Source organism: Phaenicophaeus curvirostris, chromosome 3 (assembly GCF_032191515.1).
Source record: "Phaenicophaeus curvirostris isolate KB17595 chromosome 3, BPBGC_Pcur_1.0, whole genome shotgun sequence".
In the NCBI taxonomy this organism is placed as follows: domain Eukaryota; kingdom Metazoa; phylum Chordata; class Aves; order Cuculiformes; family Cuculidae; genus Phaenicophaeus; species Phaenicophaeus curvirostris.
This window is the reverse complement of record NC_091394.1, coordinates 47752104-47777497: the sequence shown is the minus strand read 5'-3', so window position 1 is coordinate 47777497 and position 25394 is coordinate 47752104. Positions and strand designations below refer to the sequence as shown.

General features: G+C 39.7%; 1 protein-coding gene across 4 annotated transcripts in view; it reads right to left on the bottom strand.

The window, feature by feature from the left end:
* Positions 1 to 25394, bottom strand: part of DLGAP1 (DLG associated protein 1) — a 314534-nt gene that overhangs the window by 16447 nt on the left and 272693 nt on the right. For all 4 annotated transcript variants that reach the window (XM_069853925.1, XM_069853926.1, XM_069853927.1 and 1 more), the window contains 3 exons: positions 15735 to 16108; positions 13698 to 13789; positions 2134 to 2552 (listed from right to left, as the gene is read on the bottom strand). In XM_069853925.1, coding sequence (XP_069710026.1) covers positions 2134 to 2552; positions 13698 to 13789; positions 15735 to 16108 — 885 coding nt within the window. The remainder of the gene's footprint in view (positions 1 to 2133; positions 2553 to 13697; positions 13790 to 15734; positions 16109 to 25394) is intronic.

Below are 25394 nucleotides of genomic sequence, written 5' to 3'. Positions count from 1 at the left end.
TCAAAGAAGGGACCTTTAAAGCGATCATACATCAAAGACACCAAGACACTGAGGAAGAATTCTGTACATGGATATATAAGCTTTACATGTATCAGTGTTGTAAAATACACTTAATTTTCTTTTCCCAAGATGAATAACTACTTTGAAGCACAAATAAAATATTTCTAGATTTTTTTTTCATTATTATCAGTTTGTAGAATCATAGAATCTAAGAATGGCTTGGATTGGAAGGGACCCTTAAAGATCATCTAGTCTAACTCCCTGCCATAAGCAGGTACACCTTCTAATATACTAGATTTCTCAAAGCACCATCCAACCTGGCCTAAAGCATTTCCATGGATGGGGCATCCACAACTTCTCTGGGCAATCCGTTGTCTGGGCAACTTGTTCTAGCATCTCATCTTCCTCACTGTAGAAAATTTCTTCCTTATATTCAATCTAAGTAACTGTGGCAAAGAGAAAGCAAGTGTGTTCTGTGGCTTGGACATAGAAATATTGTGTATTTCCCTGTTTGTTATATGCTCACACTTCTTTTTCAATCTCAAATATCTTGCTTCGTGGGGTTTATTTCTTGCATACTAACAAGAGAAAACCTCTGTATTCTGATACATGTTCAAAGAGATTTTTGAATGTACCAATGATGAAAATTAAAAATGAGGTTCAAATACACTAAAACTTGAAGAATCTGGATCTGCTTTGAATGCCAATACTTCTGTATTTTTCTCTCAGAAGAAATTGGTATCCTATTATGTTACAGAAATTTTGTAGAAATGGAAAACCTTATCATACCTTAATGTTAAGTTTATCTCATACTTTCCATTGGAAGTCTATTTCCAGTCGCTTACAATAGTGTCTAACTATCTAGATCAAACTCCTCTATGGTTATTTCTTTCATTGGGTTGAATGGAAAGTTTCAGTAGAAACAGCTTATGCATTTCTAAGCTTTCTATCTTTCTTAAAAAAAAAGGTATTTTTTTGGAAGTGTTAATTCCTTTCCTTGCATAAATCAAAACCTTCACATCTCGAAAGAATGCTAGCGCTTCCCTTCTTGAAAGAAAGAGCTAGAAATTTGGAAGAAGCAATTCTGTAGCTGAAGTAGTAGTCCTGGCTTTGGTAGGAGCTAATTTGGGGGTCAGAAAAGTGTTGTTTGCTGTATCAAGGAAACTGCACTTGGATGTGCCTAAATTATGCAATACTGAACTCTCCATATGCGGCTGCTCCTTAGGGTTTTCTAGATGGTCCATGCCAGAATTTGAAAAAGCTTTACTCGGATGAAGCATGCTCCTAAACTCACAGGTTTACCTGTGTCTAGAAGTTGACAGCTATCAATAGAATCACTCCTTGTAATGGAAGTAATTGGAAAAACACTTCCATTTTTACAGGGAGAAAAAATTGTGGACAGGGAGGCATATGTTTGGCTGTTCTTCCCTAATTAGAGTGAATGAATAAGATGTGAGCTACCCAACCCTCCTGAGGGAGGCTAATGAAGGCTTACTATACATTCCCATTAACTTACAGATGGGGTAATACTTCTGGCAGCAGTGACAACTGAGATGTAGTTTGCATATGTATGTGTTTTATCATGGAATACGAAGAGTTTATCTTGCCAGGAAGATTGAAGAGGAATAAGAACTGCAAGGGAGATGAAGGGAGACTTGAGAGGGGAAGAGAGGGACAACAACTTGGAAGCACAACTGAAATTCCTTTCAGCTGGGAGAAGTATCTGAAGGCTCTGGTGCCGCTCACAATCTACAAAGGCAGCTAAAATATGAATTTAATGAAAAGGAACTAGAATCTGTCCAATTATATTCTAACGTTATTAGAAGTGATTTCAAATGGAAGAGTTAAGAAACATTAATGCTACAAGATCCCGAACCACGACCTCCTAATTATCCATTGAACTATGCAATCCCAAAAGCTAATACCTCTGGAGTTTCAGAAGTGCCGAGCATTTGCATTCCCCATCAACTTCAATAAGGATTTTATATACACACACATAAAGTCATTTGAGAACCACGATGATAGCTTCATTAGCTACGTAAGACAGGGCACAATACAGAATTCACTGGAGCAAATTTGACCTATATTAAATACTTTTTTGTGGTTGCAATATTATTGTACACAGTTACTTACTGTCCTCAGGTAAGTTGTTTTCCCGTTCTTCTCTCTCCATCTGTTGGCACCAGCCCTCCATACGATCTCTCTCTGCCTGAAGTAGCTTCAGAAACCAGTGGCCATCTCGTGGGCACACTGACCTTTGAACAGCTTCCAGAGGATCTTCAGTGATTGAGTCAATCCAGGGGTCAGGAGGAGGTAAAATGGATGGATCAAAATCTGTATCAAAGTCATCATCCACTGCACATGCATGGTAATGGTTTCCTGACCCTTGTATGCTAACGGTAGAGGTGCTTGCATCTCGGGAAAATTGTCTTGACATTTGTCCAGAACACGTATTGTCCTCTTGGGGGTCGATTATTTCAAAATTCTCATGGAAATCCAGGTCTGCTTGCACGGCTGTTGTTACACTATTAGATCGTGTAAACCTGCGAAAGCTTTGGAAATCAGAAACATAAAATGTTTAAAAAGCTTTTTCTAGGTAACTCAATAAGAAAGGACTTACTAAGATTCTGCCACTTCTCCTAAGACAGGCAGTCACAGCTCTCAGGGTGTTTTTTCTTGAAATGATTAGCATAAACTTCTTTTCTCATTGCAAGCCAACAAACACACACCTCTCCGTTTACTGAGGCAAGCACCCCTAATTGTTGAGTGGTTTAACAAAGCCAGAGGCTGGCACAAGACACAGCTCATAGTGTCAGTAGCTCAGAATTTTAAGTGACTAATTAAATAAAAGTTTAAAGGGTACAACTTTAAAAAGTGACACTTATATTTCAACTTTTAAAACTCACACCACCTTGAATTTGCACACCCAAACACACAAGCTGCATTTAAAAATGATAGATGTGAGATTGATAAGATATTAATACCAATGAGTCCACTATCTATGTAAAGTTAAACATTCAATTTATAAGGAAGATAAGTATTTTTAACCCAGATAAGTATTTTGTATTGTTTCTTCATAATTACCCTTCATAGTTATATACCTGCTACTTTACTACTGCAAATCTCACTGCCATCTCTCACAGTTTTAGCACCCATTCCCACTGTTAAGATAGATTGTTTCTCACATCCAGCTCTCAGTTTCTAAATAATCTTGGGTTTTTTTGGCAAATCTAGCATACTCAGTTGCTGTTTATCTTACTCTCATCATGATGGCTGCAACCCATAGGTATCTTCCTTTTGCCTTGCATAGTTTCCCTATGCAGGTGCCTCTGAGAGCAGTGAGCAAACCCAGAGAGTTAGAGGTAAATGCAGGAGAGAGAGGAGGGCTGGGGCTTTGGGTCCGAGTGTTTTGGTTTTTTTTTACATAAGCAGCACTCCAAATTCTGCAGTCCAAGGCATCCGAGGTAAAGAGACTGATAGAGAAAGAACAGAGGGCAGTGTAAAGAGTAAGAGGTGCCTAATGCTGTTGTAGGGGGTGGTACTGAAAGCAGATATGACAAGCAGTAAACTGTGGAGGGAATGAGTGGAAAATCCACAGGCAAATAATTACTGAGTGTCGGAGTAACTCTAGAAACTGATCCACTGAGGAATACAAGAAAATAAGTGAAGCAGAGATCTGTCTTGACTCATGATGAAAGAAGATAAAGAAGGCAGAACCACAATTAATGCAGATGTTACTTAAATTAGTAATATTTAGGCTTCAGAATTAGCATAGTTTTGAACAGAACAGACACAGATTCCCACTCCTTGTTCTTGCTAATCCAGGATGCCTGTGCCCTCATGCAGCTGATACTTCGCTTCTGATTTGTTCACAATCTCCCATTTACTCTTGAAATCAGTGTTAGGACCTATTTCCCTGTGATATTTTGGCTGGTTTGCCCTTACTCGTTCTATTTTTGGTTTGAGCTCAAGCAGCAATGAAAATGCTGAGAAGAGAGCGGAGATGGATGCTGGGCATCATTTCACTTCCTTTCATTTATATTCCTCCATCCACTGAAGAACAATAGCCTGTTAGACAAGTTCAACTGACAGCAAAACTTTGTCAGGTATATTTAGTCTGCAGCTGGGGAGGGAGCAGGTGGAAGGATGCCGAGGAAGAATTTAATGTCCTATAGACCTGATGCATCCAGACACTTTAGGAGAAGTGCAGCAGACTTCAGAGAGGACTGTATCAGGTCCTGCTCATAAAGGAAATTAATGGCTGTTGATCTGTGGCTTTGAAAGGAGTAAAGCAAAGCAAAACAGAAGTTAAGGAGGATTCTCCAGTGAAAAAAAAGGCCAGTTCCTCAGCAGAAGAAAGCTCAAGTTAACTCCTCAGCCACACTAATACCTGGAAACTTCTAATAAAAGATTGTGTGTATATTTTTTTATAATGGCCTAGAATACAAACATTTTAATATAATGCCTGCTGCTTGCAGTTCTTTTGAAACCTAAACAATGCAAAAGTCACGGTCATGCCACTGTAGTTTTGCACACTATGCACCAGCAAACTGGAAAATATGGAGTGAGCAGAACTCTTCAGCCTGGTTGTATTTATCCTTTGACCAGCAGAGCAAAACACTTTGATATGGACTGATTCAGCAGAAAAAGTTCAAAAGACAGGACAAGGATGATTGGAGATATGGCATGGCTTCCATGGGAGACATTTATTGGTTTCAAAACCAGAGGAGGGATATGAGAGACCTATGAGATCCCAGCTAGATGATGTTTCATCATTTCTCTAAATGCAAGAACTGTGGTGAGAAAGGCAGCAAGTTGCAAGGCTTAGAGGTCTAAAGATTTAAATCTAGTGAAAGGAAGCACTTCTTCACATAATGTGTAATTAAATTGCCACAGGATTCTGGGAAAACCAAAGGTAAAAATAGGTTCAAAGAGAATTTGATCAAATTCACAGGAGATAGGTCCAGGAAGAGCTATTGCACAGATGTCATATCTGGCTTAGGAAGTCCCTGAACAACACACTGCTAAATTGGGAAGGCCTTCTGGGAGAAATAGTGCTTTATACACACCCTTTATTATTTTCCTTTATACACATGCCTTTATACTTTTTTTTTTCCTAAGTATCTGCTGCTGATTCCTGGCAGAGAAAAGCTGTTTGACTGGTATTAATGCTTAGGAAGACTTTAGCTTTAGTCTGACACGATGATGAAAATCTTGTGGTCTAGCCCGTGCTAGTTTTTAAAAAACTGCTTTAGTCTGGCCACCAACATAACAAGGCCCTTACCTGCACTGAAGTGCACGCACATATGCACACATGCACACACACACATGCGCCCACACAGGCACACGCTCACACAGGATTTCTTTTCAGGTTTTTAGTCAAGGTTCAGTGAGAGCCAAGGCATTAGTACACTGTGTACTCTCTTCCATACCCTCCAGGGTAGTGGAGAGAAAAGTAAATCACTTAATCCAGTCTTGTTCTTTCCTATGCCCATACTGAGACATCACAGCCATCTTCTGCTTTCCCTAGGGCCTTAGACTCTGATATCCTTCTGTTTCAGATGTCCATTTGTATTTTCAGTTAACACCCTGGCTTTTCAGTGTACACCAAATCCCAAATGTGAAAACATCAAGGTCTGCTTGCCAAAACAATGTATTGCTGGAAGCGCTACATTTCAAAGCTTTCCATAGTGTACTCTTACTGGGTTCAATATAAGCTAGTACCACCAAAACCAGACTCTACTCAACAAATAAAATGGAATTACCTACTTTTTTTGCCTTTGTTTTATATTATAGCATACTACAGACCTGCTCAAAACATTCTTGGCACTGGATTGTGTAACCTACCTATCTTCAAATGAAAACCAACTTGGCAATAGAATATAGCATCAGTTTGAAATTAAAAAAATACTCCCAAGGAAATGTATGTTGAATGAAATAGAAATGCAGGAAGGCACCCACTATCTGCCTGCCTCCAGCACATCTGTATAAACTGTCTAATAGATGGTAATTTTAGTCTCTGACATAGCTTCCTCACTCACTTCCAGGATGTTTGACTCTTACTAAATACCATTTGTGCCCTATATGGGTGTTTTGTTCTCAGTTAAAACTCCATACCAAAGAAGAGCTGCTGAAGCTAATGTCTGAGTTTTCACTGTTTCTACATATAGAAAACATTCACAGGTCTACCTGGAGAAAAAAAAAATCATACATTGGTGGTAGGCATTAAAAAAAGAGAATTGCTTCTTCCTCTGCTTTCAGGCTTGGCCTTTTATAATCAGTTGTGCCCTGCAGGCACAAGGTGTAATAATTACAGCTTCACAGAACTGCAGCAGATATCTGGCCTAAGGTGCAGAAAGCCATGAAACCTCAGACTGGATAAACCAGTATGGAGAATAACAGCACAATGTGTTTTGAACAGCAACCACAGGGTCACTTGTTAGCACCTGACTCTCTGCTTCTAAGTCTGTTTACATGTCAACTCAGAGAATTCTGTTCTTTCCTAAAAAAACCTGAAACCCAGAAAAGATCTAGGTTTCAAATGAATTGATGCAAGGTGAGCCTCAGGGGCACTTATATTAAATAATGCCTGCCTCACTTTGCCCATTGGCTGTACTCTTTCTTGGTTTTGGGCTTCTCTGCTAAAGTTGCAGATGCTATGAACAGAACAAACCAAAATGCAGGAGAAGTTGGGAGATATGATACCATGTCTCCTAATGGCAGGATCTTCAGCCATACATATTGAAACTGCACAATCTTGTGTGCTTTGCTCTATGCCTCCCCTTTCTCCCATTCACACTGTCTTTTTTAATCACTTACACTCTGATCCATTATGCAATGTTAGAGGAGACTATTTCAGTTGGAAGGGACCCACAATGTTCTTCTAATCCACGTGTCTGACCAATTCAGTGCTGACCAAAAGCTGAAGCATGTTATTAAGGGTGTTGTCTAAATGCCTCTTTAGTACTGACATGCTTGGGGCATTGATCACTTCTCTAGGAAGCCTGTTCCAGAGTTGGACCACACTCTTGGTGAAGAAATGCTTCCTAACATCCATTCTAAACCTCTAGGGCAGCTTTGAGCCATTCACACACATCCCGTCACTGGATACCAGGGAGAAGAGATCAGCACTTCCCTGCACCTCCCTCTCCACTTCCCTTCCTCAGGAAGCCATAGAACCATAGAACAGTTTGGGTTGGAAAGGACCTTAAAGATCATCCAATTCCAACCCCCCTGCCATGGGCAGGGACACCTCCCGCTGGACCAGGCTGCCCAAGGCCCATCCAACCTGGCTTTGAACACCTCCAGGTATGGGGGGAGACTGGGGGGCCAGGGCCGAGGGGGTGGAGGGGGCAGGGCCGGGGGGCGGGGCCAAGCCTTGTTGCTCGGCAACGAGAGAAACAGTGAGAGGGCAGAGCTGGAGCCCTGCGAGCCTGAGCTTGGAAAGCGAGAGATGGAGATCGAGAAGAGGAGGTGGACATGGAGACGGAGATGGAGGAAATGGAGGTGGACATTGAGATAGAGGAGATGGAGGTGGACATGGAGATGGAGGAGATGGAGGTGGACATGGAGATGGAGGAGATGGAGGTGGACGATCAGGTGGAGTACATGGAGGTCGACCACCAAGTAGAGGAAGAGATGGAGTGTGATTATTTTAAGAATTATGATCTAAAAATCCAAACATAAAACCACCCCCATAAGCCCACCACAGGGGACCTAAAAGAATGCAATTAGCAGTCAAATAAAATACATTTTTAATTACATGATGATGTTGCCAATGTGAAGGCTTCTCAGATAAAATTACAGGCACAAAAGTCAACCTGATAAGCAGGACTCTGCATCAGCACGCAAGGGGCTGATTTCTGTTATTAACACCATGTGAGATTTGGCAGCTCCCCCAGCTTTCCTACCTATAAGAAGGGGGATAATACCCCCCTTTCCATAATGGGAATCCCTCTCAAATTCCTCAGGGTCACTGCAAGATCATCAAAGTCAAAGCATTGTTACAGGGTATTTGCTGGCAAAACAGGCTTAGGGAATGCTGTACTTTATGTTAGTGATGAAACATTGACGGGAATGGAAACTGTCCATGTGCACCAACAGGGAAACAGGCTTTGAACGTAAAGGTTGTTGTGCAGCTCCCCAGCTGATCAGATTTGACAGAGCTTCTCTGAAACCCATGCAGCCGTGCCAATTTAAACCAACTCAGGACATAGCCTTGAGTTCAATAAGTTTCACGTGTGTGATATTTTAAGAAAAGTTAAAGAAAGAGATAATATTCTTTACTATTAAAAAGTTCTGCTCTGAACAGTTGGCGGTCCAGTGATTGCACGGCCGCTCTGTGCATTTGGCCACTAGAGGACATGCCCTACGCACGCGCTTTCATGTCTCCCTGTCCACCTGCAGTTCCCACTGGGAAGAGCAGCCTGACTTGAAAAGTGAAATAGAACCAGGTAGATTAGACTAAATACATCACACATGCTAAGTATTAGGATTTATCAAGCTTGTAAAAAAAACCCATTATCAAGCAGATTCTTTAACTTGTAGAAAACACGATAGGTGGTGCTCACCAGTGACTGAGAAGCTTATCGGACTGTGACTGCCCTGGGAACTGATAAAAAGGCAGAGACTGCCAAGGCCTCCATAGCCTGGGACACAACAGCAACCAAGAAAATAAGTTTTTACATTCCTTACTGCAAAAATTAGGGAAGCAAACTCTAATGCACATTAACAGACAGCTCTGCTCTGCTTCCACAGTGAGGCACAGATGATGCTGCACAGATTCCAGAAGGTCTGGAGTTGAAGCACCACAATCCGTGTCCCTGGCTGCACACCCAGCACTACGCTCGGACTGAAGCCTTTGTGCATGGAGAAGCTACACAGGGCAGGAGCTAAGTGTCCCCACTTGCTCAGCAGCACCGAGCCTCTTCACCAGGAGCCATGATGCTCAAGGCTGCCTGTCATCCAGCAGGAAGGAGAGACGGGGACAGACGGAAGGTCTGGCAGGCCCTGCCTTCTACAACGAGCTATGAAAACCCCAATGCTTGGGCCTCTGCCTCAAGAAAAGACTCACTGATACCAACGGAAGATGTTCCAGCAACATTTGGAACCTGTTATTGGGAGGGCAGCATCTCCCCTCCTCTGGGGAAAATTTCCATTAAAAAATTAATATTGCAATAATATGTATATATTAATCAATATACATTAATATATAGTAATATACTATGATATATAATATATTAGATATATGATATATATTATATATTATGTATATATAGTAATATAATATATAAATATATTATATATTAATATAATACATTAATTAATATCTGAGTAAAATATTTGTGGATTAAAAAATATATAATATGTATACTATATGAAATATATAATAATATATTATATGTATATATTATTTAATATATTAATTAATATCTGAATAAAATAGTTGTGGTTAAAATATTGTTTGGATCGTCCCAGTCATTGACTTCTCTCATTAAAACCAACTTTAAGATACTTCTTAGAAAAATCCCACACACTTTCTTCATGTAAAATTAAGAAGTCTCCGCACACGTCCTTTGGCAAGTACAGCACATCCCTGCCCTCATTTGCAGACCCTAGAGTTCTTGTCAGGGACAAGCCATAAAAACCTAAGAGGTCACCCTTCAGCCTCTTTCTCTCCAAACTAGACAAACACAGAGTCCGCATCTGCACTTCATAGGGCATGTCTTCCAGCAATTTCACCAGCTTTGTTGCCCTCCTCTGGATGCATTCAAGAATCTTCACATCCTTCTCAAATTGCGTGGCCCAGCACTGCATACAGTGCTTAAGTGAATACAGCAGGATCACCTCTTTTGACCAGCTGGTTATGCTGTGTCTGATGTACACCAGGGTTCAGTTTATGCTCTTGGCTGCCAAGGCACACTGCTAACTTGTACCGAGCCAGCCACCGACCAGCACCCCCAGATCCCTTTCTGCAAGGCTGCTTCTCCAGCCACTCCTCTCCCAGTCTATACTGCTGTTCAGCATTACTCCATCCCAGATGCAGAACCTGCCATTTCAACTTTTTGAGTTTTATCTCATTAGTTATAGCTCAATGCTTGCATCTATCTATAGATACCCCTAAAAGGCCTCTTGTTCACTCAAGAGAAGCAACAGCACCTCCCAGTTTGGTATCATTAGCAAATTTGCCAATGGTGCATTCAACTCCTGCATCCAGATCATCTGCTCATAGATGGATTGAGCAGAACTGGCCTTAGAATTGAACCCTGAGGACACCACTGACTGCCAGTCAGGTGTAGCCCCTTTCACCACAATATCAGTCACAGCTCAGCTTAGCCACAATACTGATTTGAAAGTCCTGTCCTAAAGACTGGAGAGTTAAGAAGTTTGAGATGGAGTGGAGTATTTTTAGTCAGGACAGTAAGTGACCAAACCCAAAAACCTATATGAAAAAAAAAAAGAAAAGTGTGACTTTATATAGTAACAAAAGCCAAAGATGTGGGGCTTTTTTCCTTGAAGATGGAAGAGTTTGTTTTTAATCTTAGCCCCCATCATTTCAAATTACTTCACTTTATAACACACCATGAGATATGATGTGGTAAACCATACTTCATACCTCTTGAAGAGGTAAGGGCAGCTTCCCTGACACCATAAAAGCCAGAGAAAATGGAGAAGGACCTTATGCCTATGGTCTTAGTCTCCCACAGCACTGTTCTTACTTCAGAAACTATTCATAAAATTCTGTATGCAGAAATTCTTGTGATGGCAAACCAGGAACAATGAACAAGACAATTTCAGGGGTGAGGATGTAATGGGAGGAGGTCTTGGGTCAGGCAAAGTAAAATGCAAGAGGGACTAAAAGTGGTTACAGAGCTATGGAATTAAGAGCCCCTTGTACAATGAGGATGTGTGTAACATAGAATCATAGAATGGTTTGGGTCGGCAGGGACCTTAAAGATCACCCAGTTCCAGTCCCCCTTTTCTCGTTCAGTAGCATTGATCAGCTTCAGTAGATACACATTTCAAAATTGCCCTGGAAGATGTAGTTCATGTGAGGAAAGGGGAGGAACACGTGGGTTGGGATTTTGTTAGCAACCTGGGGGAGATGCGGTGAGAGATAAGAGACTAGCACTAGGAAGATCATGAGGTTACCGTATAAAGAAAAGCATACAATTTTTTTTCCCATGAGAAGGTCTGGACAGAGTTATTCTCTGCTAGAAATCATAGAGCTGCACTTAGGAATAGGTAAAAAAAACATCATTGAGAAAAAGATTAAGAGCAGGGAGCATAAAGGTCTGAGGATAAGATGAATAGTGGTGTCGATCCAGTTGTCATACAGTCGGGTGGTGGTAGGTAAGCATTATTTGTCCTTTGAGCAGTACAAGAGGAGGAGGACTCAGAGTGATTTGTCTTGGCAGGAAGCCCAGGTTACAGAGAGTGAAGGACTAATCAAAGGTCTGAGTCGAGATGGAAGATGGAAGAGATAAGAGCTGTCCTCTGAAGATGCTCTGGTTTTGAGTTACTTAGATCGAGAAATGGAGGCAAAATCTTTTGCTTATTTGGTCCAAGCACAGAAGCAGGAATATTTAAAAGGACATTAGGAGGTAAGACTCCTTGGTGTGAGAATGACAGTCATATGAGGTGAAGGAAAGGGGGAGGAAACAGCAAGAAGAGGAGTGAGGCAAATTTTGTTTGGTAGGCTTTTGGTGCATTAAGCAGAGTTTTGTTGTTTCATAACAGTGTACTTAGTAGCTTAGACTGATGAATTTACTGTATTTATCCTCTTTGCTGTGCAATTCTTCTCTTCTTATTTTATATTTATTTAATATTTCTGAATCCTGGAATGTTTTTTTAAACATTCATTTGCTATAGTGCATGGACAGGGAAGAATGCACTGTATTTACTGTTCAATTCCTGTAACAGATAATCAATACATTGTGCTTCGCTGTGTTAAAAGAAGGGGAGAAATATGAGTACCAAACTGTGATGATAAGCCCTTTGTGTCTTGAGTGCACTCATTTTCTAAGGATTAGGGGCTGTCCTTTATCAGCCAGTTCACTTCTGAAAGTCCATGACAGATTGCTGTTTACCGGTCTGCTCCAAACAGCAGCAACCTCAACTTTATCAGCAAGGAAACCCCCAAACAAAGCTGTCAGTGAGCAATGCAGGAATACCGCTTTCTCAGGCCAGACCCTCCCAGGCAAATCTTACCTTTTTTTTTTTTTTTTTTTCTTCTGTAGCAATAAAAATGCAATAGAAAGAGGACTTTGGATGGAAGGTTTTTTAAAAAGCCATTTATTTCTTTGGTTTTCTGGGATTTTTTTCTGGGAGGAGGGTTGGGCTTTTGGGGTAATTATGTCCTTTGTGCTCAGGCTGAAGGGAAATGGTCCTTCAGCCTCTATTCTAATGTGTTCATTTATCTCTTGCGGAAGAGTTGTGGGTAAATGCGGCTAAGGTCTAACGCATAAAGAAATATCTGCCAGTATGAGATGTTTTAGCAGGTTAATGAGGAACTTGGTAACAGCCCAGCAGGGTCATTGCAAAATCACATTTCTTTTTGCTGAAATCACCCTGGTCTTCTAAAACCACAGGAAAGTACTTTGTGACTTTATGGGGAGATTTGGTTGAATTGAAATGTTATAGATAACACATTATTTTTGAGTATTTTTAGCAGACGTAGGAAAAAACCACAACAGTGTGACAATGGACATCTCCTCTACTTAGTACTTCAGCTGGCAGGCCAGAGGAGAGCAGAGGGCCCGAATTTTGTCAGTTCAGATTTGCTGCACCCAGGATTTCTCTGGATAGATTGCAAGGGCAACTCTTCCCTCACTGACAAGAGGTACTTCTCTGAGGCTTCTCCTGTAGCCAGTTATCAACAAACTGGCTCCAGCATCCAAACACTGTGTCCATGCATCTTGTGAAAACCAGACAAAGACTTACGTGGGTGCTTGCAGGCCTGCATGCTCATGGAGAGGCTGGCTTTTCTTCAGCCACTGTTTGGGGCTGGGATTACGATTTTCAGTTGTGGTCAAGCACTCAGAAACTTTATGTATCTGGAAAGCGCTATGCAGAGTTACACTGCTGTGCAACTAACTGCAATTTGTCATCAAAAAGAAACATTGTCTTTAAAAACAAATATTCTATTTTTTTCATTTTTATTGGAGCCTCTTTTGTTTACTAATTCAGGTTACACTGCAGATTGGAGAGACAACCGAGTTTTACTGGCTTGCTTTTTAATCTTACCATTTTTTTTTGCAAGGGAGAGCAGTTGTAATGCAGAGATGTCTGGGTGAGATACCTGAGCAAAAGCAATCAGTTTGGCCCTGCTACTGCATTGCTCTATGCGGCTGAAATTACTCTGCTGAAAAACAAGGTAAACTTCCTCATCAGCTCTATCCCGCTGCAGCCACCCTGAGACTAATACTTTAGCTGCATTCTCTTCTGCTGTTTAGGTAGATTTTCTGGAGAAAAAAATCTTATTAAAAGTATATTGACATCAAAATTTGTGGCACATTTCTTCCAATTCTTCCACTGGCCCTGAAAGGTCCCTTCTGGGAAATAAGAACTACTTTTCATAAGACTCAGCTTTTCAGCTGGGTGATCTAACAATTATCCAGGTTTATATGGTCATGTGTGCAGCAACTAAGGCTTTTAAAAATATTTACTTTAGAAAAAGAGTATTAAGTTCTACTCACCACTTTTCCTCCTCTACTTGAACTCCTATGGACTGGAACTTACTGGTTGCTTTATTTTCACCTGATTTGGTGGATTCTTCAGCACCATCAACCTTAAAAAAAGTAGCCATCTAATTAGAATGTATTTTAGCAGAGATGTCTCCCAGCTACTTACAATTTCTATGCATGATAACTACTAAGTGTCTGCACATAGAGCTTGTACTTAAGTACGTTCATCTAGTCAGTTTATCTCTGGAGGACCCATTTCTGTTGTTATTAGTGAATAGTCAGAATTCTTTTTAATCTATAAAGCACACATTTGGCCTGTAAAATGCAGATAGAGTTTATCTGGTATTTTATGGAGGATGGATGCTCAGATTTGCTAAAGCAAATCTCTGAGCAGTTTTAACTCTACTTACTGTGCTCCACCATTTGTTTGATTTTACCTGTTAGTCTGTATGTGCATGCATATGTGAACTCATGTCAAAATTGTGTTTATTTTGTTTAAACGTTAGTGACCTAAATCAGAGCACTGTACAGATGAGATTTCAAGAAAGCAGGTGTCGCTCTTGGATGCAGTTTCTTTACTGCTTCATTATGCAAACACCTTGTCCCTAGTAGCACAGGCAGGAACTTCATACCACCTTTCCATCTCTGTAAGATTTAGACCAATGGTAAAAAGTTAAAATTTAACCACAGATGTGTCTATGAGCAAAATCATAATTTCTGGATCCATTCAGTGTAACTGTTAATTCCCAATGCTATATACGACATTGTTAGTCATAAAAGAAAAAAAACATTTCATCACACAGACCTTTTGGACCACATTAGTATTATGAAGTGACCTGTGGATCCACTCTGCCCCTGGGTGTACAAAATCTCCAGCTGTAGCTAGCATCTGTTTCACCAGTAAATAAATTTGTTGTTGAGAGCCAATTTAACAGCCTATGCAGAAACAGTGTTAAAGGAGGGATGGGAGTTCAGTGTAGTAAGGTACTTACCTCATACTGAGGCTTTTGGGGAGATAAATACGCCTTAAATCCCTTAACTGACAGAGAAGCAATTTTTTAATGGAAGGGTTTTACTATGCTTTGCTTTGCTTTACTTTACTTGTTTGCTCAATGGTTTTAAAGTGAAGGCTTGTGGTGTTCTAAGAGTGACTAAGGGATGTGGAAGACATGCATGCAGGTTCATCACAAATGCAAATTCAGTTTATTTATTAGAGAAGGAAGCAAACCAAGAAATGTTTCTGGCTAAAGCAGCTTGCCCTGCTCTACATAGAGGACTGAAAATAAGATGTATACCCGATCGAGTCCAGTGTTGATTCTCGGTTGACTGTAAGTTCAAGTACTTTGTTGCAAAAACTAATCCTGCAAGTAGATAGTTGGACTCCTATGCATATACTTCTTTTGGGGAAAATGGGAAAGATTAATTAAGAAACCAGATTGAATTGGTCTAGTTTGTTTGCTCTTCTCCTTCCTGTAAATTGGACTGAACTTCAGCAGGATTAGTTTTCTTGCCTCTTTCCATTAGAGGTAACAAAGTGTAATTTTCTTTAACATGAGCAAATCAAAAGGAACTTAGGTCTGTCTGCTCTTGAGGCTGAGATAGGAACAATGCTGCCTCATTCAAGCGGCTACCAGTCATTATGAAATGCATGAATAAGCAGTGACAATTAATTCAGTGAGGCTAGACAAAAATATTTTTGGGGCGATAATGTAATGTAAATAATTGTTTTACACATTCCCTTTCAATGATTTAATTCATGCCTTTCTGACCCCCGCTGTGTTATGATTCATAGATTAGTGCTCATGTGTGTAATTTAACAGAGTTGAATAATAAGCAAGGGGACTTAAACAAATCCCCACATCTGATGTTTTTATGATAAATTAGGAAAACATCATTAGTACCATGCAGAATGATTATGCTACTGCAATTTCTATGTAGGCACCTGTCAGGAAAAGAAGGAAAATACACAAAACATTGTGTAACAATCAGTAAAACAAATTTAAGAGCCAAAAACAATGGCACACATATAATCCATGTCCTATACTATACCTGTATTCCGATAGATAAGCATCTGTTTTTCTTGAAGTGGTCCTTCTTTCTGTCTTCTACTGCAACGGTGGCAATGGTTGTAGTGGTGGTGACGGTGGCAGTATTGTTCCCTACATGTTGACTTGCAGGGCCATGGATCTGTGCATTGGCAGCTTCAATAGCAGCTGTTAGTGCCTTCATACTGTCCAAGCTCTCCGTGGAGTTGCTAAGTCCAGACTGACTGATGATATCTCCCCTCTGTCCATGTCCATCCATATACGCATCTTGGGCAGACTCTGTGCTGCTCTGGGCTGTGATGGAAATAAATGGTTTGGTGGTAGTTCTTGGTGGGACTGGCGGTGGTGTCTTCTTATAGGTGGTAATGCAGGATGACACTAAAAAAAAAAAAAGAGAATTCTTGGTTTATTGACACTGCAGGGAAAACAGATGCAAATATTATCTCAAAGTATCAGGGAGCATGGACAAAGCAGACTTAAGGATAATGCTGTTAGCCATGGAGCTCCAAAAAGCTCTAGTGTAAGTGCCATGGTAATACCTTGCTTATCAGTGTCCTCTGTTCCTACTAACGTGAGCGGCAGAATTGCCAGTAGAGGGAAAGAAATTATCTATTTGCCAAGTTCCTTCTCAGTCTTCTTAGGATTGTTTTTTCCGGTATAACTTCTACAGTTCTAAGTCTGATGGGAACACGTCCTTTCACCAAGATGTTTGTTCTGCTCATAGTTTCCAAACAAGATTCACAAGGATGATGAGTCTCCAACCACTTATCCTAGCTAAAGTGTACTTCATGCAGTTTTATTGCAATTGTTTTCTGTCTCTCTACCCTGTCCTACTGTATTTGCCCAGCTTATGTGGAATTTTCATCTACATTTTTTCTGATCAGAGATCTCCAAACCATCCTAGATCAAAGCCTGTTAACACTCTTTGTTCTTTGAATTATGTATAAAATATCTCACTTTTTTGCACAGACTTCTCAAATACTTTTAAATGCTTTGTAAGCTGCTGAGGACATATTAAAAACAACATTTTGCCATGCCTAAATTTCTTGTCATAAATGTAATATATCAATTCTGGAAAAAAACCCTTGATTTTACATACAAGGAGTTAACATAATGAAATCAATGATGACTAAAGCCTGTTAGTCAGTGGGACTACTTAAAGAAAAGTGTAAGTATATGTGTTTGCAACAACAGAGGCTTTAATAAAAGTTTATGAGAACTTCTCTTTTCATACTGTGAAGGCCATGATCTCTTTGTAAGTGCTGCTATATGCATTTAGAAGCTTAGCTTGAGGTTCCAGGGTTAAAAGCTGTTGGCCTGTGTATACAAAATTACACGCAGAAAGCACTACATGGAGATAAAAACATCTTCCTTTAAGGGACAATTGGCAGCTCTGCACTACTGAAGTCCTGGAATGTGTTCAAATGAGGAAAGAAAGTCCATTAAGAGCAAAAACCAATCATGGTATGTTCTATTTTTTAAGAAAATAAATGCAGGCATGAACCTGTACAAAGTTCAGATGCAAACATGTTAACATAAGTTCTTATTAACAGTAATCATATGCCAAGAAATGATTCATCAGATCATTTTAACTGGCAGACATCTATGCCACCCACATAAAAGGTAACTACTACAGCTGTTCTGCTCTCTGGCTGCACAGTACGTGCTTGTTGAGCCAGAAGCCATTATGGTATTAATTTGACTACCTCAGATCCATATGCCTTATACCTCCCAATAGCTGTAATAATAGTTATAGCATAAAAGGTGTTTCCAGGGCATGAAATCACACAGAATTTTTTTAAGGACTCTTAGTTAACATGATAACATGTCTGAACCCATGTTAAACATGTTGAATGCTAATGGAAAAAGTGTTTCACGTAAGGTAGTGAGGGTTTTGAAACTATGATTCACTTCTGAAGAATCAAACAGAAACTACGATACCTTTGAGAGAAAAGACAGCTATAAATGAACTTGTCAAATTTTAACTCCACCGAAGTGAATGGTTGATAGGGGTTAAAGGCGTGTTTTAAAGTGCCTATGCAAAGACCAATATCTGGAACTAACAGAAAGCATGACAGTTTACAAAGGGGATTGTGAATTTTTTGTGCCATTCTTCATAGGTTTTGATGCTGCCAAAATACACTTGTTGCAATTGCATGTTCAGGTAAATCAGCTGCTGTTGCTGCAGCACAAAACATTTACTCCTGGAGAATTGTGGAGGCTGCCGCTTGGGTGCTGAAATCCCCAAATGAATCAGATGGTTCATGATCTGGAGAATGTTCTCTGAGTGGTGGAAATGCAAACTGAAATTCACCCCTGAAGTACTGAACGAACATACACGTGTATATCCAGGTAATGCTTTAGGAAGCTGGTGCCAAACTTGTCTGATAGAAGTTGGTGTGCAATTGAACAAAGCATAAATGGTACTATTTAAAATATGCTACGCAAGGTCATTGTGGAACTTCTGGGGAGATGCTAACACCTTCAGGACAACCCTGCAAGGCATGTAAGTATCATTTTCCCTACATAGCAGATAGGGAAATGGTAATGAAACATACTTGAAAAGTGCTCATAGGTAGGAGAGAGAGCTTTGAAAATAAAACTAACCCTTAACAAGACTGGTCCTCACATCACGGGTCATCCCCCTCTAGAAAGAGAGTCAATTGCAAATGTCTGTCGACAGCTACCGGGCACTCTGGACATCGCAGTACAAATACAGAAACACCTTATTAAGATGTCTTTCATTCTGTTGGTAAATGTACTCAATGAGGAGTCTAATCCACGCTGCAGCGAGAGATGTTTGCACTCAGATAATTAAATCTGAAGTTATTCTTAAAGGAAGGAGAGAATCGACAAGTCATACTGTGAAATTGTAAAGAGAAACAGCAAACGTTCTTTTAGCAAGTCAAAACAAATCCTCAGTTTCCTGGAGTCACGCAGCACATACTGTACAGCTCCAGAGAAGTGGAGTGTGCAAGTCATAAAAGAACCCCAGGCACTTCATTACTGGAAATGATGTAAGCTCCTGCCGCTCCTCTGCAGAAAAGACAACAAAACAATGCTTGGGCTGCTGCTGCTGTCAGAGGCAGCTGTGCTCTAAATGTCGTAGCCGGGTAAACCCTCCAAACGGCTGAAGCACAATAACAAAAGGGATTTGGTGCATGAGTTTTCCTCCAGGCACTTTCAAGAACCTGGCAACTTGTGACATGGCAACCTGAAGGATCTGCCAGCTTTTCAAGTGGCTATGGTATTTTAAATGCTAAGCCGCTTGAAAAACAAAATGAGTACTCCCCAAGAAAAGCGACAAAGCCCTGGCACTCTCCTTGTGCAGCCAAGAGAGCCTGACCATTCAGTCGGTGCAGGAAGAGCACATCACAGTTGCTTTCTGTCCCTGCAGGAAAAGGAGATCCTCTTCCATACAGCTCTGCAACAGATGGACTGCCTGACAGGAGGACTCTGAGGGAGAAGATTACAGGATCATGGGAGGTGTGAAAAAGATAGAGAAATCCTCACCTCACACACAGGAGACTTTCAAAGGGTTTTGCGCATGAAAGTCAGTTTAATCGTATAGAATCAGAATAATTTAGGTTGAAAAAGACCTTTAACCTCTTTGAGTCCAACCATTAACCTAACAATGCCAAGTCCACCACTAAGCCATGTCCCTAACCATCATTTCTACATGTCTTTTAAATATCTCCAGAAATGGTGACTCATCCACTTCCCTGGGCAGCCTATTATAATGCTTGACAATCATTCTGGTGAAGAAATTCACATCAGGAAGTGAATTTAAAGGGCTGTATAAATGGCCTAATAAATATGTTCTTGGACATGGATCAAGGAGCAAAGTTCTGTATGGAAACTGATCTGACTGGAGAGTCAAGTCAAAGTATTGTTTTTCATTAAAATTGTTCAGGCATGGAGTTAATCAGAAATTACTTTCTGAATAGCAGATTTGTAGATGAACCCTCCATTTTTCACAATACAGAGAAGCTTTTCATATGATTTTCCACAGCACACATGCTGCTGGAGCAGGTATACGTTCCTGTCTTAGGGCATATGTTAAGTTTTAATCCAGAAACTAGTTAAGTCATGTGCAAGAATCCTTTGACTCCCAAAGCACCTTGAATGAGGTCTCCTGTTTCCAGCTGTATCAATCTACCAAGTAATGCTCTTTTCTTCCTTTTGATCTTTATCCTATCTCTGTTGCCTGCTTATGGGTTACAGTTTAATCCCAAATACCTAGCGAAAAAACACTTTCCCCAGGTCAGAAAAAAAAATAAAGTCATAGTGTTTGTCCTCCTAGCCTGTATTTCCAAACAACTAGCTCATGGGACAGGAATTTGGAACAGGGAGTGTCAACCACCCAGCTCAGAAGGAAGTCTAGTGATAAAAAAAAATAAAAATCCCAGATTGCATAATAATAAAGGCTTGATTTTTAATGTTTCATTGTAAGAGCACTTCAGTTGTTCAAACATGCTCAGAAGGGAGATGAGCCCTCAGGAACAAACACAGATCTTTAGCTCAGTGACTGGGTACTCAGGAGAACCCCAAGGCAAATTAATATTTGTGAGAAGATGAGATTCATGCAGTACTTCGAGTAGTTTAAGTGATGAGATACGTATATAGTATCTTTCTAATTTGGCAGTCTCATATAAGCTTGGTTAACGTATACAAGAATAAACGAAAGTGCAAATCTAGAGTTAATTAAATAATAGTGTTTCTCTTGAGAAAAATGCACTAACTCCACAGTTTGAAAGGAGCAGCAAAGGACACAACTCATGCAGAACTAAGTATCGAAGTACAGTATACAGATGGACCTCAGTCTTCTGATTTGCTGTCTGTTAAACAGGTGTGTTAATAGCAGTGCCCTTGTACCTCACACAACTGCAACACAAAACACATGCGTAGGCACATCCAAACAGATCTGAACCTCACAACTGCAGCCCCTGAGCTCCCCACGCAGAAGTGTAGTGTTTGATTTGGCTTGTTTGACCCAAACAGAACTGTTACTCTCTTTACCATGTACTAATTTCCTTACTTTCTTCAGGTTTTGAGGAGGGGGGAAATGTTTGGAAATATGGTTTCAGATCCTATATTGTTATTTTTACATGCAAAAAATTGGTATGAAAACAAAGCATGCACCTTCTTAATTAAAAATATTTTCATATAGCAGGTAGCTTCTGAAGATGCAGAGATTTAGCATGAAGAAACTGATATAAAGATTTTCATAAAGACTTCTAAACTGCTCAAGGGAATATACCAGAGTGAGCTATGGATGTCATTATCCCAAATGAGAAATCTCTGCACCATGCCATCTTCATGATTCTGCTAAGGCCATGCTTTTGCCATACCCCCACCACTGCAAGGCCAAATATCTTATCTGACAAAACCCTAAGCTACACTGGACTTAGAAACAGGCATAACTGATAACTAAAATCCTGCATAAATCTATGCAAAGTATCTAAACTATCTTTACTGCATACAATAACACCACAGTGTTAAGATTTAGTATCCCGTGTACACTGAGATCTAAAAGCCAGTGCTGGGGATCTTTTCATAAATCTGGACATTTTTATTCGCAAGTAGGGTGCCCTTTCAGCTTCCTAGCTGGGTACAGTAAAGGACCTCCTGAAACCCAAAAGAGAAGTGACACTAAAACTGCATCCTAAATGGATTGAGTTAGGAAATCTGCAGAAGTTGAATTAATTTACAGAGAACAGGTGAGACAGACAAAAGTGTCTGCTAAGTGCAGTTCATCACTAGGATATCACCACAAATTGTGGATGCACAGACAAAATTTGGTGCATGTAGCCTTCCTATGAGACCCACTTCTCTTCTTGTACTAAATTGCCATAGCTGAACTTCTCTCTATATAAAAATTACCAGTATGTTAACAGGAAACAATTTATTCAACACATTTGGCCTCAAAGCCAAGAAGTGTATAAACAACCAAAGCTCTGGAAAGAAAGATTTCACATAAACTGAAAGTTGTTACCCAAAGTGTATCGCTGCTAGGATGGCTTATAATACTTGTACTCCTAAAACCTGTGATCTTTACTGGTGTCAAGCAATAAAGACTCGACTTTATCTTTTTTAAAGACAGAAATAAAATAGGTAAGAATATGACCACGTGGAAACACTTTATTTTCAGTTAATGCCTATGAACTGCCTTGTCTTTTTGCATGGAGTGAGCAGCTGGAGGGTACAACAGTAGCATTTGCTTCTGCCATTCTCTCCACAGCATCTGTCTCCATGAGATCAAACTGCACCACACCTGCAGAAATGGTGGTTTACTTGCGGGTTCAATCTTGGCCACTGGCCCATGGGATGTGATGAAGTTATACACCCACGGATGACATATGAATAGCTGCTTAAACTGAAATTCAGTCTGACTGGAGAAGGATGACTATTCTGGCCTTGTCTTTAAACTCTGGCTACCAATAAAGCATCTGGAAAAACAATCAACATCTGCAGGGATGACGATGATGATGATGATGTGAGTCTGTTCCAGACAGCTGCTCTCTGAGAGCTTCAAAGATTCAAACTGCTTTACAACAGTCATGGTAGAAGGTATCTGCATACAGAACATCAACCTCTACATTCAATGGAGCATGTTGGAGAAGAGTGAAAAGAAAAAAGGAAAACAATAGAGCAGCATGGTCCTTTTTAGTTAGCATATGAATTATTTACCACCTCTTTTCATCTGTGCACCTTTCTTTTCTGAGAAAATCAGGGAAACACTGATCTATAGCTTAAACTATGTCTAGTAAACCTTTCAAATACTTTCTGCACTTAAGTACTTCTCCACATTCTTCATGCTTCTCTCCTTTCAGAGCACTCGTGGAAAACAAGAAACATTAGCATTTTAGATTTAAAAAAATGATACTTAAAAGTGTTATACGTTCAGTACTTGCACGTCATAAATTCACCATGGTAAGAAATTCGTAAGCTTTCTGAATATGAATGCATCTGTCTTATAAAAGGCATTTATGGAAAACAGAGGAAACCTTGTGAAATATGGTAGTTAATCCCAGTTAGACCAATAATGTGTAACGGTAAATAAATGTAATAATATGCAGCCTGATGAAATCAGATCCTTTTCCCATATATTTTCCAGGAAGCAACTTCACTAGCACTTTGATATAGCACTTTGTTATGTGTTACTGCAGCACTCTCAAATTCCAGGATTTGCATCTTTTTCCCTCTGGCGATACTGTTAATAAAACAAAATAGGCAATTTTTTTTTAATGTGGAGTTGTACTAATCAAATGCAGACACATATATGTAAGCAGGTACTTAAAAGAACACAGTGCAAGAACCAAAGCCTGGATTTTCAGAAGCACAGCGACTTGAACTTTTCGCAAGTGTTGAGCCATCTTAACTAGGAAACATATTTAAAAAGTTTAAAATCCAAGCATACTCTGGAAAACTAATAACTTTTTATTTTTGACTGTTGAGGAATGGTTGAATATAAAAGCTTATCTCCAAGTGCACATTGTTAAGTTCTTGAGGCTAATCACTTGAAAACCTGTCTCTTATTTACATTTCTAAATTGGATCTGGATTCTTGAAAACCTGAGCTGAACCATGAATATACAACCTAATTTTCAGACTATAATGGTAGATCTTTCAACATGCCAAAAATCAGTGTGTCACAGTGGAGCCCACACTTGCCACACTGTTTGGGCATATTACTGCAAGTGCTATTTCTCAAAATTGTTATTTAATATTTGTAGCTACTGGTTCTGGACATATTAATATACTCTTGTATATCTGATTTCCCTTCAGTTACAAATGGAATATTTAATATCTGAGTAAGCCAATACACAAGAGACTTGAATCCTATCAAACCTGGAGATATATCCGGGCAGATGCATGGTCAAAACCAAACCCACCTACTAATGCTGTCCTGAAACAAGCACTGTGCTTCATGCCATCTTTCACAGTTCATTAAGAAGCACTGAATTTTGTCCTGCCTGAGCCCTGCCAATCTTTCATCCTCCCCCAGCAGCAATGAAGTGACTGATTAATAAGTTTAGCAGTCAGTTATTTTAGGATGAGCTTGTCATGAATTTGACGGAGAAATTTCAGGTTGAAATTGTACTCCTTTTGTCATGTAGGAAGTCAGACAAGTGAAGAGTTAGGATACTCCTCTTCTAAATGTGCAAATCCCAGAAACTAACCTGTGAACCTAGAGGAGACTTAAGTGAGTCAGTTATCTCCAAGTAATCTGATCATGTAGCATTTAAGTTAGCTAGATATTAATGTAGATGGACATAACTATTTTAAACATTACTGCCAAGGATTTTATTTTTACACTCTTCACTGCAACTGATATTCAAAAGGCAATATTTGGCTGAGGCATTGACACTTCAAAGTGTGATTTCTGCATAAGAAAAAAAAATGACTGTAGAAGTTATTCCCTCTTCCTCAGTCTGGACATGTACCTTCTTCATTTGCTGCTGATGTCAGCAAGAAAACAACCTTCTACTGTTTTTTACTCTCAGTGGTTTTCTGAATACTTAATAAACTTAAGGTAGGGTAAGCAGAATTTTCTATCATTGCACACATTGGCATCAAGCTTGTCTCACAGAATTTGATTAGTGATGCATCTAAATTGGCTTAGAAATCAATTAGGTTAAATTGCTGCAAACACACCCCTGATGTGGACACATTTAGAAGGGGATGACTGATACAGGTGTTTTCTTAAACTTGAGTGAAAATGCAGTGGAAATAAGAGTTTATCCCAATTAACTGTACCAGTTCACTGATTTTAAACTGATTTCCTTTTATGTCATGGTGTGCCGACAAGCTGTATATTGTTATCAATTATCAGTTGAATCCATTGGAAACTCAACAGGTATAATTTGTCCTGATGACAGCTGGTGAAATTTAAGAGCCCTCTTTAATTTTCTGAGTCAAAATCAGTTCTCAGGGTTGCTTTATTTGAGCTCATTTGTGCTTGCATGGTTTGGTTATTTTTATATCCAGGATTTTTTAAAAGCTGCAGTAAAACACAGAACACAGTGAACAGCACTATTCCTTAATCAAGTTTTCAAAGCTGACCTACTCTGGGGAAGTTCTGCACTACGAGACAGATATATATTTATATATATATATACACACACATATGGGACAGTTATAATCCTTCAGTCATTAGGGTACTGGTGTACACAAGAAGTACAGAAATGTAGGTATACCAGTTTTGCATGTTATTCAGCCCTAAGGCTGTTCAGAAGCTTTTAAGCAATCAAGAAAGTTATTTCTTTGACATAAACTATTTAAGTGTGTTTAATATAACCTATATGAGATAGAATTTACAGCAGCCATCTATTTCATTAAGCAAACTACCCCATGATGCTGATGAGTACAGTTTGTGATACCTCACAGTAGAAAGCATTTTGTCTCAAAATACAACAAAGGACACAAATCTCTTTAAACTCCCACCATAAAAGAAACTATATGATTAAGCTTTTTTGCTCAGTCCCCAACAGCATCAAGGCTTTTCTGCTTTCACATTGCTTCAAAAATCTACTTTTCAATTTGTTTTGAGAACCTTATTTTATGCTACTTGATATCTAAGATTATATTAAATAGTTTGGCTAAGAGTTAAAAGTTATTCAAATCACAGCAATGATGAAGGACTTCTGGGTTTTGATCAGATA